A 12,551-nucleotide genomic window follows, 5' to 3' on the forward strand; every position below is an offset into this window, starting at 1 on the left:
TTTTTTTTACTTGTATACAAGTTGTTATATTACTAAATATGTGATTCAATCAAACCCAAAAAGCGAGCCGAAATTCGACCAGCTAGCTGATTTGAGTCAATTTTTAAACAATATTTTATTTTTAAAAATATATTTAGTAATTTTTATTTTTCATGAGAAGTGTATATAACAAATATTTTGGAACAATATAATTATCTAAGTATTTTTTTTTCTGAACTATTAGTATTATATATTTATTTATTTTATATCTTTTAATTTTTAAAAATTAATAATTTAATTATGTTATCATGCTTATGTTAATTGATTGACTCGAACTAGTCGGGCCAATTAGACTAGTCAACCCGAGAATTTGGTATCTAATCCACTTATACATAAAATTCTCAAAACATACTCCTTAATTGAACAATTTTTTTAACTTCATTTATTAAATTAGTGTCATTTCATAAGTTACCACGACCGAATAAAAAGAGTAAAGTTGTCATTATATTAAGGGTAAAATTCTACTTTTTTTTTTTTATCATATACTTATTGTTTGACTAATGATCAACTAGCAAAAAGTTCATTTTACCAATAAAAACTTTTGAGCACTTTCTGATAGTTTTCAAAAACTTAAGAGAGCAGAGTGTCGTATTTAAAAAATTCAAGGCATTACTGAATTTTTATTTCACTGTAGTGAATAATTTTTTTAATGACAAATTTTATGATTATCCTACACAACTTCCTTTTTAGGCTGTTAAACTACATTAGCTAAATACAGTAATAATAAAATTAATTTGTAATACATTTTTTATGTGCCTAATAAATTAATAGTATACCATATAACAAGTAAACGTTTCTTTCATTTCATTAATGTATTTATCACTCGTGATTCATGAAAAGCTTAAAATGTATATTTAATTATTAATTAAGAAAGTAAGAATCCATTTTTCAAATTGCAAATTTCTTCAATCTTCAAATACTCCCAATCTGACAAGTTACCTTTTCATTACAAGATTTACAAATATACTACTATAAATAAGATTGCATACGCCTCTTGAAATACCATTGAAATGGTTAATCCTGCCATTCAGAGATATTAGGAACAATAACCTCAGATCTTGCTGGCCCAAGGCAACAGCTGAAACTGCTGATTCTTTAAACACATCCAAATATGATGCAAACATCCCAGCCATTTTCCCCACCATATGAGCAAAAATGATACACCACCACATGCAAAACATAGTTCATTCAGAATCTGATGAGTTCGACTTTGCGCTTTGCCGAACACTTCTGGTTTGAGCACTCGATTTTGATGCATTTACAGATGATTCGCCTTCAAAAAAGATGACTTGAGATTTAGCCAACCTCTCCTCCAGTTCCTCTGTTGTAAACTCATCTCTGCCGCCAAGCTCGTCAAATCCTACCTGCATTGCATTGAACAAAAATTAAAACAGTGGGGAGGGGGAGTGTGGAAATGAAGTCCATGGATTGAGTAAACTGGTGCCCTTCCGTATAATATACCACATAATCATCCACTTTGGCGTTCTTTATAAGCGCAAGCGTTGGGAGTACAACAATCTTCAACCTCTCTGCTAAGAATGGGCTTTTCTCTGCATGAATTTTTACAAATCGTGTCTCTATGTGCTGCTTTGCTAATATGCTCATGTGTTTGTCCATTACCTGTAAATACCAATAAACATGGATTATAAAATTCGGTTCTTGCTTGTAAAATTTAAGCTCTCTCTTGTGCCATGGAACATACACTTTCATAGAGTTAAGGGAATGTCATTTAGAACACATAAATACTACTAACTGGAAAAGCAATACTCTCGGGACTGAAATGCAATTCAAATATATACTACTATATTACTAGAGGTCGTGCCTTGGTGCGATGGTAAGTGCCTCTGCCTCAGTACAGGTGGTCTCGGGTTCGAGACTTGGGAGCGGCATCTTCAAAAATGGGGGTAAGGCTTGCCGACATCCACCTCTCCCAGACCCCACTCAAAGAGGGAGCCTTGTGCACTGGGTACGGCCTTTTTTTACTACTATATTACTCTAAGTCTGTAATAAAACATTTCTATACATTTTCCAATAGGCAGATGAGCAACGCTAGTGCTACACAACCAACTCCTCACCACAATCCTCTGCCAAGTGACATGGCTTCAGGAGAAACTGCCAAGCAAATGTATTCAAATGTCCAGAAATGCATGACAACAGTGTTGAAAAGGGAGAATCAGCCAGCAGGAGTGGGAAATAACATCAACTTTCTAAAGACAACATGGAAGCAGGATATTAAATACTGAATGCTATCACAAGATTCACAACAGTAGCCCAAAATACAAATAAGAAAACTGAATAAATAAAAACAAGCACAACAATTTTTTTTTTTTTCAATGTTTAAAAAAGAGAAAAGGAATAAGACAAGGTGTTTTAACCCTTTAAAAGGTGAGGTGTAAACTTCAAGGCATTGAGGCATAAGCTTTTTGAGAACTTTATTTTTAGATAAAAATATGTAAATAAATTACACACTTTAAAAAATAAATAAAAATAAAGAATATCACAAATAAAATGTTAAAAAAAATCAAATATAATTTGTAAACTACTTGTTGGCCATTGCTGTCTAGAATTCATTACTTATATCGACAAGAGATACCTATAACATTACAAAGTTCAAATTATTTTCAGAACCTAAGATACACCCCTCAATTATTCTGGAGAGGTCAAGGTTCAAAAGTTTTAAAAATCAACTCAAATTACAACATTTCTTTTATATAAACATGTAGTTAAAATTTTTTCGAGTTTAACTTGAGAATCACACAATCAAAATGCGTAAGCCTCAACTAAAAAGGCGAAAAAGTTGTGCCTTTGGTACAAACGCATAAGCCTCGGCATGTAATGCATTAGTCTTATGGCAACTTAGGCACGTCTTGCCTTGAGAAGAACGTCGATTACACCTTCTAAAACATTAGGTTTTTTTAACAACAGCATAATTGACCATCAGAAAGTTTTGAATATGGAAAAAGAATAAAACAAATTTTCCCCAAACCTTTTAAAATAATTGTTCTCAAAAAGTGTTTTACACAAAATGAGTCTTAAAGGTGTATCCTGCCAAAGAAGACTACCCCAAGCCTTGTGAAAAAATCAGAAAATTAAGCGCTAGAAGGAAAAAAATGAAGAGGCCAAAATAACAATGCATATCCTGAAATTTTATCAAAGCTCATGATTCATCAAGTATCTCTATCAGTTCCTATCTTTCTATCACACTTATGAGATACCAGAAAAAGGAACATTCTATAAATTAATAGCTCTACCTAACCATAAACCAAAGTGGACATAATCCGAAATTTGAAAACTTGGCCTGAATGAGGAGGTTTTAAACATCTTCTGGACAAATTCTCAAAGAAAGCACTAGTAAAGAAAGCTTATTCTAGAAGATAAGAAATATGATATATTGAAAACAGCTATTAAGAACATAGATTTTACTCAAATACCTCTCAAAGAAGATGGACAAAAAAAAAAAAAAACCAAATGATTCACGCCAGCAAAGAACCATCAGCAACCTTCAACGAGAGAGAGAGAGAGAGAGAGAGGAGAGAGAGAGAGGAGAGAGAGATACCAAGTCTCAAGAACTAAATGCTAACCACTTGAAAATCCCAAATTTAGCAAGAACTTGGCCCCAGACGGCTTAAATAACAAACCCTAAACATGGAGAGCCAATTCTTCAAAGAGATTAGGCAATCCAATGCCAATGTCATTAAGTGCCGTCAACATATGATGTTCAACTTGGGGAGAATGCTAAAGACAATTCCAGGAACCCCAGCAATCTAAATCAATGATATGTGGAAATAGGCACTAAGCTCTTTGAAAATTAAGTACCACTGTCTTCACCAACATGCAGTAAAACAATGCCATCTGAAGTACTAAACCTCTAATGGAATAACCTACCATTCCAGGAGATTCCTATGAGATGACTATTCCTATGAGATGACAGTGTAACAGCCCACCTATAAGATAATTACCCATAGAAGAATTTAACTGACAGGCATGTGCTATTGCTTCTACTTCTTTTTGCTAAAATTTTGATATAAATTTTTACATCCTAAAAACTTCTACAAAATTAGATGAAGTTCAAAGTCAAACATAGAAAAGCACAAAATGGGAAAAAAAACCAAACATACATAGTGGGCCAGCATCTTAAAAGGAAACAGATACAATGAAATGAACCTGGCCATACTTCCGGAAAGTTACGAAAAAGGACAACCCTCCAATCTTGCTTTAAGAAATAATACCAAAAATAATGGAAGAAAAAGGCCAAAGAGAAGCTAAAATAACAATTTTATTCCAAAGCAAAAATACAGAGCGAGTAAATCAATCCTGAAAAATCATGCTGTTCATTTCAGCCCACAACACCAGAATTGTAAACCGTGCATATTGTCCCAAAGCCTTTTCCTTCATAACTTCTACCAAAACCTTATCATCATAAATTCTCCTCGATCTAGGCAGCAGAAAGATGGAGCATCGCATATGAATAATCTCTAAATCTTTTGAATAGATATAATCCCCTAGAATTATCCATACTTACTTATTGTAGGTTGAACTCCATCAAATAAGAGAGAAGCAAGAGAAAGGGATGAAGAGAGAGGGGAGAAAGACTAGAGGAAAATATGATAGAATTCAGAATGCCAACTACTTTCACAACATACAACCACGCAATATTTAACTAAAAAACCAATGCTTACAAATCAACCCCAAAATGACAAAAAAATAAGAAACAAACAAGCAAAGTTTAGAATTAACACATCTCCTAGTTTCCTAAGCCTACACCTAAAATCTGTGCGCTGAATAGGTGGCCTAAGTGATGGAGGGAGTCCTACACTCCTACATCATACTAACCTGCATCCTGACTCGAAGGAACTTGACTCTGGAGAGTTTGATTTCATACACCACTCAAAAAACTTTGATGAACTCTCATGAAGATCAATAAGCCACATAGCATTTGAAATAAGTCAGCCTCTCCATAGAACCAAATATCTTTGAAAAACACCCTACAGATAACCAACATACTCATCGTCCAGAATAGTCTCAGGCGTATCCTGAAAATTGGTAGCGCCCTACTGGACTACAGAAAGAAAATATGGTAAAAGGCTCAAAAGCTTCACAATGAAGTGTCAAGTCTCCAACATAAAGGCAGTCTGCGCAATGGTAGAGCTGTTGTGTCACGAGTTCACGGCCATTTCATATAAGGAAAATCAAGAAAATATGTATTAGGTTCAAGTTTCCTAAAGATGGAGAATGGGGCAGTGGCACATGCATGGAGTTTCTTGAAGGAATTTCTGCATCTAGTGCGAACCATGACACTATCACCCACATACGAAATTTTTTAGCCCTACAATGCACATCAGCAACACCTTTACAATTACTCACGGCAAGTTTACGCCTAATTGCAGCATGCAAGATGAACAAACAATTCTAAAAGCCTACAAATACATGCAATGGTAGAGGAAGAAGGTCAATGGGTACACAGGTTTGCATATACAATCAAAATAACTCTTATCTGTTAACCCATCCATAGAGATGTTATAAACGAGAAAATGGGGCTCTCCCACTATTGTTGCTGGTGAGTGAGGATATTGTGCCTCGTGCAGCTTATGATAGGTTTAGGGTGGAGGTAACATCGTCGTCTTGATACAATGAGAAAAAAGATTCTTTTTATCAGTTTAAAATGCATACTTCCCAAGCTCACTTTTACAAAATTTGTGTTTCTCTGATAGGCATTTGTCTATTTTGATAATTATGCCAAAAAAACGCGACAAAACAATAATGCGGGTTAAATAATCGTTGGCTGGCATCATATCAAGGCCTGATCTAAAATCGGCGACCTTAATTCCAATACCACTATCTAGTTCCTTAATACTAACAAACTTATTAACTGAACTCACACCCCCAAATTCTACCAAATTGAAACAAATTGAAATTAACTACTCCGCAAGAAGAAAATTCAGCACAGAACAGAGAGAGATGAAGATGGGAAAGAAGAATTTTGTCTTCCTTACTTTTTCACATTTAGAACTGTACACTCGGGGGAAGATAAATAGGGAGAAGGAAAAGATAACAGAAAAAGGGAATCTCGAGCAGGGCAGGGAAAATAACTGCCCAAAACAGAAATAAAAAAAAAGAAACAACTATCTGTTGGAGCCATTCACGTGGGTGCTCTTTCTTCAGATTTCTGGTGGGAGCGAGGGAGCTGAGCTGGAGTTGCATATCTGGCATCTTTAATTTGTAATAGCCCCCCGCAAGATGGAGAGTAGATGTTTTCTACTCCCATCTTGTACAAGTGAGAATAAAAGAGAGAGAGGCTGTAGGTTTGGTGAACAAATCTGCCATTTGCGAGTGGCTATTGACATGGTGAGTAATGAGACTACCATCTTGAATTTTTTCACAAATGAGATGACAATCTAGTTCAATGTGCTTTGTGCGTTCATGGAAAACTGGGTTTGCAGCAATGTGTAAGGCAGCTTGGTTGTCACAGAAGAGTGTGGCAGGTAGGGGATGAGTCACTTGGAGATCATTCAAGAGGTAACAGATCCAAGTCAATTCGTAGCAAACCATTGCCATGGCTCTGTACTCTGCCTCTGCAGAAGACCTGGAGACGGTGTTTTGTTTTTTGGATCGCCAAGAGATCAGAGAGGAACCAAGGAAAACATAGTAGCCGGTTATGGATTTTCGGCTATCAGGACATGAATCCCAATCATTGTCACTATATGCCTTTAACTGTAAACTGGAATCTGAAGGATAAAAAAGTCCTTGACCTGGTGCCATCTTGATATATCTAAGAACCTTGTGTGCTGCATTTAAATGAGGGACTCGTGGAGTTCCCATGAACTGGCTGAGGAGTTGAACAGAATAAGAGAGGTCTGATCGAGTGATGGTCAGATACATCAAGCGGCCAATGAGTCTTATGTAAATGGTGGGATCTCCAATAGGTTCTCCTTCATCTCTCGACAACTTGAGATTTTGATCCAAAGGAATTTTAGCAGGTGTAGACCCAATGGTTCCCGTATCTGATAGAATGTCCAATGCATACTTTCGTTGACAAAGATGGATTCCCTTTGCTGATCGTGCAACTTCAATGCCAAGAAAGTATTTGAGTTGCCCAAGATCTTTGATTTTAAACTTTTCATCCAAAGCTCCCTTAAGTTTTTCAATAGATCTCATGTCATTGCTGGCCATAATTATGTCATCAACAAAAACTAGGATGGCTGTGAAGGAACCATTATGCATGCGGGTAAACAAGTTGTAATCTCCTTTAGATTGGGTTTAGCCATGCTGGATGATGAAGGAGGAAAGTTTAGCATACCATTGCCTCGAGGCTTGCTTAAGGCCACAAACTTTTACGCAGCCTGCAGACCTTTGTTTCATCTGCTATGCGATAGCCAGGTGGCAGCTTCATGTACACTTCTTCATCAAGATCCCCATGAAGGAAGGCATTGTTGACATTGAATTGATGAAGATGCAGGCCTTTGACTGCTGCCAATGCTAGTAAAGCTCTGACAGATACCATCTTAGCTACAGGGGAGAAAGTTTCATGATAGTCTATGCCCTCTTCCTGTGTGTATCCTTTGCAGACCAATCTGGCCTTGTATCGTTCAATGGTCCCATTGGCATTGTATTTTATCTTGTAAACCCATTTGCATCCGATGGCTTTCTTACCAGGAGTAAGCTCTGTGATAGTCCAAGTTTTATTTTGTTCAAGAGCTGCAATTTCAGTCACCATAGCTTTCTCCCAATTAGGATCCATAACAGCATCATGATATAAATAGGGTTCAGTGTTTTAGTGATTGTGGTGACAAAGGCCTTGTGTTTAGGTGTAATGTTATGATAGGATAAAGAGGCACAAAGTGGAAAAGGACTACCTGGAGCTGTAGGACCTCGTTTCTTGTTGGACTCCTGTGAATGGGTGAGAAAGCCAGCAGAGCTAGCTTGCTGACAGATGAAGTGTTCAAGGTGAGGTGGTGGCTTCTTGGTTCTAGTAGATCTCCTTGGGAGATGAGGACTGTTTATAGTGTGGTCTAAGGTTTCACCAGGAGGTTGAGGTGATGTTGAAGGCTGACTTGGTGTGTTTTGTGGGCTGTCATGTTCAGTGGCATTAGCTGGTGTATGAGAGTCTTCATAGGAAAAATCCATGATGGTAGGCTGAGGAAAAGGAATCTGAGTAGTTGGGACAGCGGTGGCTTATTCAGATTGCAAGGGGAAAATGTCTTCATGAAAAACGACATTCCTTGAGATGAATATTTTTTTAGTTTGCAAGTCCATTAGTTTGTATCCTTTCACCCCAAAGGGGTATCCCAAGAAAATACACTTTCTTGCTCTTGCATCAAATTTGTGCCTGTTATTTGAGAGAGTTGAGGCAAAAGCTAAGCAACCGAAGACTCTGATGTGGGCATATGCAGGCTTGGCTTTAAAAAGGAGTTCAAAAGGACTTTTGGATTTTAAGATGGCAAATGGAGTTCAGTTAATGAGGTAGACTGCTGTCAGCACACAATCACTCCAATATCTAACAGCGAGCCCACTTTGGAATCTCAAGGCTCTTGCAACATTTAAGATGTGCTGGTGTTTTCTTTCAACTCTAACGTTTTGTTCAGGGGTCTCCACACAAGTTCTTTGGTGAATGATGCCCTTCTCATGATAAAATTGTTTCAAATCAAATTCCCCTTCATTGTCACTCCGAATGGTTTTGATTTTGGTTGCAAATTGAGTTTCTATCAGGGCACAAAATCCTTTTAAGGTAGAACTTGCATCAGATTTAAATTTCAAAAGATACACCCAAGTGCACCTGCTGAAGTCATCGACAATGGTAAGAAAATATCGGAAACCATCATAAGAGGCTTCATTACATGGCCCCCAGAGATCACAATGAATGAGTTCAAAACAATGTTCAGATTTGTGTTGACTACAAGGAAAAGGAAGGTTGTGAAGCTTGGCTAAGGGACAAACAAAACAAGGCTTAGTAGTTAGTGAAGTTTTGCATACAAGTTCAAGATTGAGAAAATCTAATTTTACTGATGAAGGGTGTCCTAGGCGGTAGTGCCAAAGGTCCATGTTCTGGCTGTTGGTAATTGCAGCTATTTGTGGTGATATGTTGGTGGCTTTGGACAGGGCTTGAGTCAAAGATGCTGGAGGAACTTCATTCTGCAGCAAATGGTATAACCCATTCTTCACCTCACCCATTCCAGTCGTGCGCCAAGTCAAAAGGTCCTGAATAAAACAATTTTTAGATAAGAAAATAAGACAACACTTCAAGGTGTGAGCCAATTTTCTGGCAGAGATGAGATTGAAAGAAAAGGATGGAACACACAGGACATTGTGAAGAATAAGGTCTTTTGTTGGTCTCACTGTGCCAATGTGGGTCACAGCGACAGCTTCTCCATTAGGCAAGGTTACAGAGTAGGAGACTTCAGCTGTTATGGAAGTGAAGAAATAGGTCGCACAAACCATATGATCTGTTGCACCCGTGTCAATTATCCAGGAAACAACTGAAATGTCTTTGGGTTTGCTTGTGTAAGCTGAGAGACAGAGAGGTACACCAGAGAACTGAGGAATGTGTGCATCAGGAGGAGAAGCTATGGCAATTTGAACAGAATACACCGAGGCTTGACTGGTCTGCCTGAGCATGGCCATTAGTTCCTGGTATTGCTCTTGAGTTATAGTGCTTTGACCTCCATGAGTTCCTTGTTCTGGAACAGGTAGGGGAGATGCTGAAACCTGATGAGCATACGAGCCAATAGGTGGAGTTCTACCATGAAGTCTGTGCCCTGGAGGATAGCCATGAAGTTTGTAACATTTTCCTGTAGTATGTCCAGGAATATGGCAGTGATTGCACACTGGTTTGCTAGGATTGGCCTTGAAACACCTCTCCAGAGAGTGACCATGAATTTTGCAATGAGAACAATAGTATTTGTCACGTCTCCGAGAGCTGTTTTGAGGTGTGAGCTATCTGGTGTTATCCTTGACCAGGAGAGCAAGAGGTTCTGTGGGAGAAGGGTCAAAAGATATCTCTCTACGCTTCTCTTCCTGTTGGATGATTGAATAAACCTCATTCAAATTGGGGAAAGGTTTAATGAGCAATATCTGTGCCTTCAAACCTTTGTAGGAGTCATTGAGTCCCATTAGGAATTTCATTACCCAGTCCCTTTGTTGATTTTCGATCAAGCCACCACAACTACAGCTAGGGATGGATTCATAGTTCATCAGTTCATCGAGAAGTGTTTTCAGCTTGGAGAAGTAACAACTCACCGAATCTTGTTGCTGCATCAGGGCAGCAATTCCTTGTTTGATTTCATAAATCCTTGGGGCATTTTGCTGTGCAAGACGATGCTCGAGCTCAACCCACAGCTGGTGTGCCATTTCTACATACAGGGTGCTGCATTTGATGTCAACCGACATGGAGTTTTGCAGCCAAGTAATAACAATGTCATTGCAACAAAGCCAATGATCCATCAAGGGACTGTCAGGATCAATTGGCTCACAAATGCTGCCATCGATGAAACCCAGCTTGTTCTTAATACGCAAGGCACGCTTCATTGATCTTGCCCAGGGATGATAATTGCTGGAATCCAATACTTGCGTGACGAGTAAAGCTCCGGAGTGGTCGTTGGTGCTAATGAAGTATGGGCTGCTGGGCTGTGATGGATCAAGATGGATTGAGTGATGGTTTGAGGCTGTTGAATTGGTGTTTTGGTTTTGGTTTTGATTGGTGTCTTGATCGGAATTGGTAGAGTCAGTTCAAGCCATTGAGACTATCCTGGCTCTGATACCATGAAACAAATTGAAATGAACTACTCTGCAAGAAGAAAATTCAGCACAGAACAGAGAGAGATGAAGATGGGAAAGAAGAATTTTGTCTTCCTTACCTTTTCACATTTAGAACTGTACACTCGGGGGAAGATAAATAGGGAGAAGGAAAAGATAACAGAAAAAAGGGAATCTCGAGCAGAGCAGGGAAAATAACTGCCCAAAACAGAAATAAAAAAAAAGAAACAACTATCTGTTGGAGCCATTCACGTGGGTGCTCTTTCTTCAGATTTCTGGTGGGAGCGAGGGAGCTGAGCTGGAGTTGCATATCTGGCATCTTTAAATTGTAATACAAATTCTGGGAAAACAATTCCACGGCGAAGCAAGATTTATGAATTCCATACAAAACAAAAGTTGCAAATATGATAGCACTGAACTCGGCCCAAAACACTCTCATTTTCGAAAAGTTGTCACTTTTTATGCTTCTCTCTTAAATTCTAATAGCAGAACGTCGCTCAATGTGACATCCGACTCAGTATTTTTCTCAGAGGTCTAGCAAAGAGAAATGAAAAACCCTAGCTATAACAGGAAGCATTTTACCTTGCAGGGCCAATTTTCACGGTAGAAATGGCAGACAACGCGATCGCTGGCCTTGACCGCCGCGAAGAAGTCCTTCTCAGAGGGGATTTCGGAGTACTCGCCGTGACCGAGTGAGATCCAGCGGCTGCGCTTCTCCGCCATCTTCTTCATTTGCTGGAGCCTGCGCTCTCTGAGAACCTCCAGATCGTCGAGATCGAGGCGGTCCAAGGCGGCTATCTCGTCGTCCAGCTTGTCCTCCACCGCCTTCACCACCGTCAGGACTTGCTTCTCCAGAATCTGCATCATTTAACACAGATAAAGAACCCAAGTGATGTAGAGATCTTCCACAATTGCAGGTATCGAGAGAGAGAGAGAGAGAGAGAGAGAGAGAGAGATCACCTCTTGAACTTTCGGATTCTCCATTGCTGATCGAAAATTACAGAAGATCTGCCTTCGGAGAGTTCAAAAATAATTGCGAGAAGATTTACCCCCAAAAAAATTTTAAAAAGAAAAAACAGAGAGAGAGAGAGAGAGAGAGAGAGAGATGGCCTGCGGCCCTGCGGTAGGCGGGAGGTACGTTTGTTGATAAGAGAGACGGGGACAGCGTTTCTTTACCAATCTTACTCGAGTTTTTTCCCCATATATCTTTTTTTTTTTTATTTAATATATTAAATAATAACTTTTTGAAAAAATAAAATTTCACCAAATCAAATAGCGAGATTCATTATACATAAATAGCATACTTTGGACATGCTTTGAAATGTGAAGGTTATAAATAATTAAATGAATTTGTATTACTTTTTTTAAAAAATAATTAGAAATCAAAAAATACATAGGGGTTTGCATAATTTAGGAATGTCATTTAATTTATTTTTTCAATTGGAGTTTACAAATATAAATGTAAAATATAGATTTTTTTTTCATTTTTTAATTTATCGAAATAAAAAATACAATCTTTTTTCCTTTTCCATTTTAAAGATGAAAATCTTATTTCACTTAAAATGTTAAAATTTTATTGTTCGAATACTAATACTAAATTAATAGAGTTGTAAATTTCTAAGTTTTATGAAGATTGTAAGAAAGATTATTTTGATTTTTTTTCTCATGGAGGCAAAGATAGTTTTTTCAATTATGTGTATATGAATATAAACTTCAAGTTTTAAATTTAAATTTCTGTTTTTATTTAAATTTACAAAAAATTT

At 37.8% G+C, this 12,551-nt stretch overlaps 1 protein-coding gene across 1 annotated transcript; it reads right to left on the reverse strand.

The window, feature by feature from the left end:
- Positions 1 to 923: 923 nt before the first annotated feature.
- Positions 924 to 11,967, reverse strand: LOC131155138 (thioredoxin domain-containing protein 9 homolog). The gene is made up of 4 exons (XM_058108068.1): positions 11,749 to 11,967; positions 11,371 to 11,646; positions 1,501 to 1,659; positions 924 to 1,403 (listed from the first exon to the last, which is right to left on the reverse strand). The coding sequence occupies exons 1-4, from the start codon at positions 11,770 to 11,772 to the stop codon at positions 1,224 to 1,226; spliced, it is 639 nt and encodes a 212-aa protein (XP_057964051.1). The 5' UTR covers positions 11,773 to 11,967; the 3' UTR covers positions 924 to 1,223.
- Positions 11,968 to 12,551: the final 584 nt, after the last annotated feature.

The sequence above is a fragment of the Malania oleifera genome, chromosome 5, assembly GCF_029873635.1.
Source record: "Malania oleifera isolate guangnan ecotype guangnan chromosome 5, ASM2987363v1, whole genome shotgun sequence".
NCBI lineage: Eukaryota > Viridiplantae > Streptophyta > Magnoliopsida > Santalales > Ximeniaceae > Malania > Malania oleifera.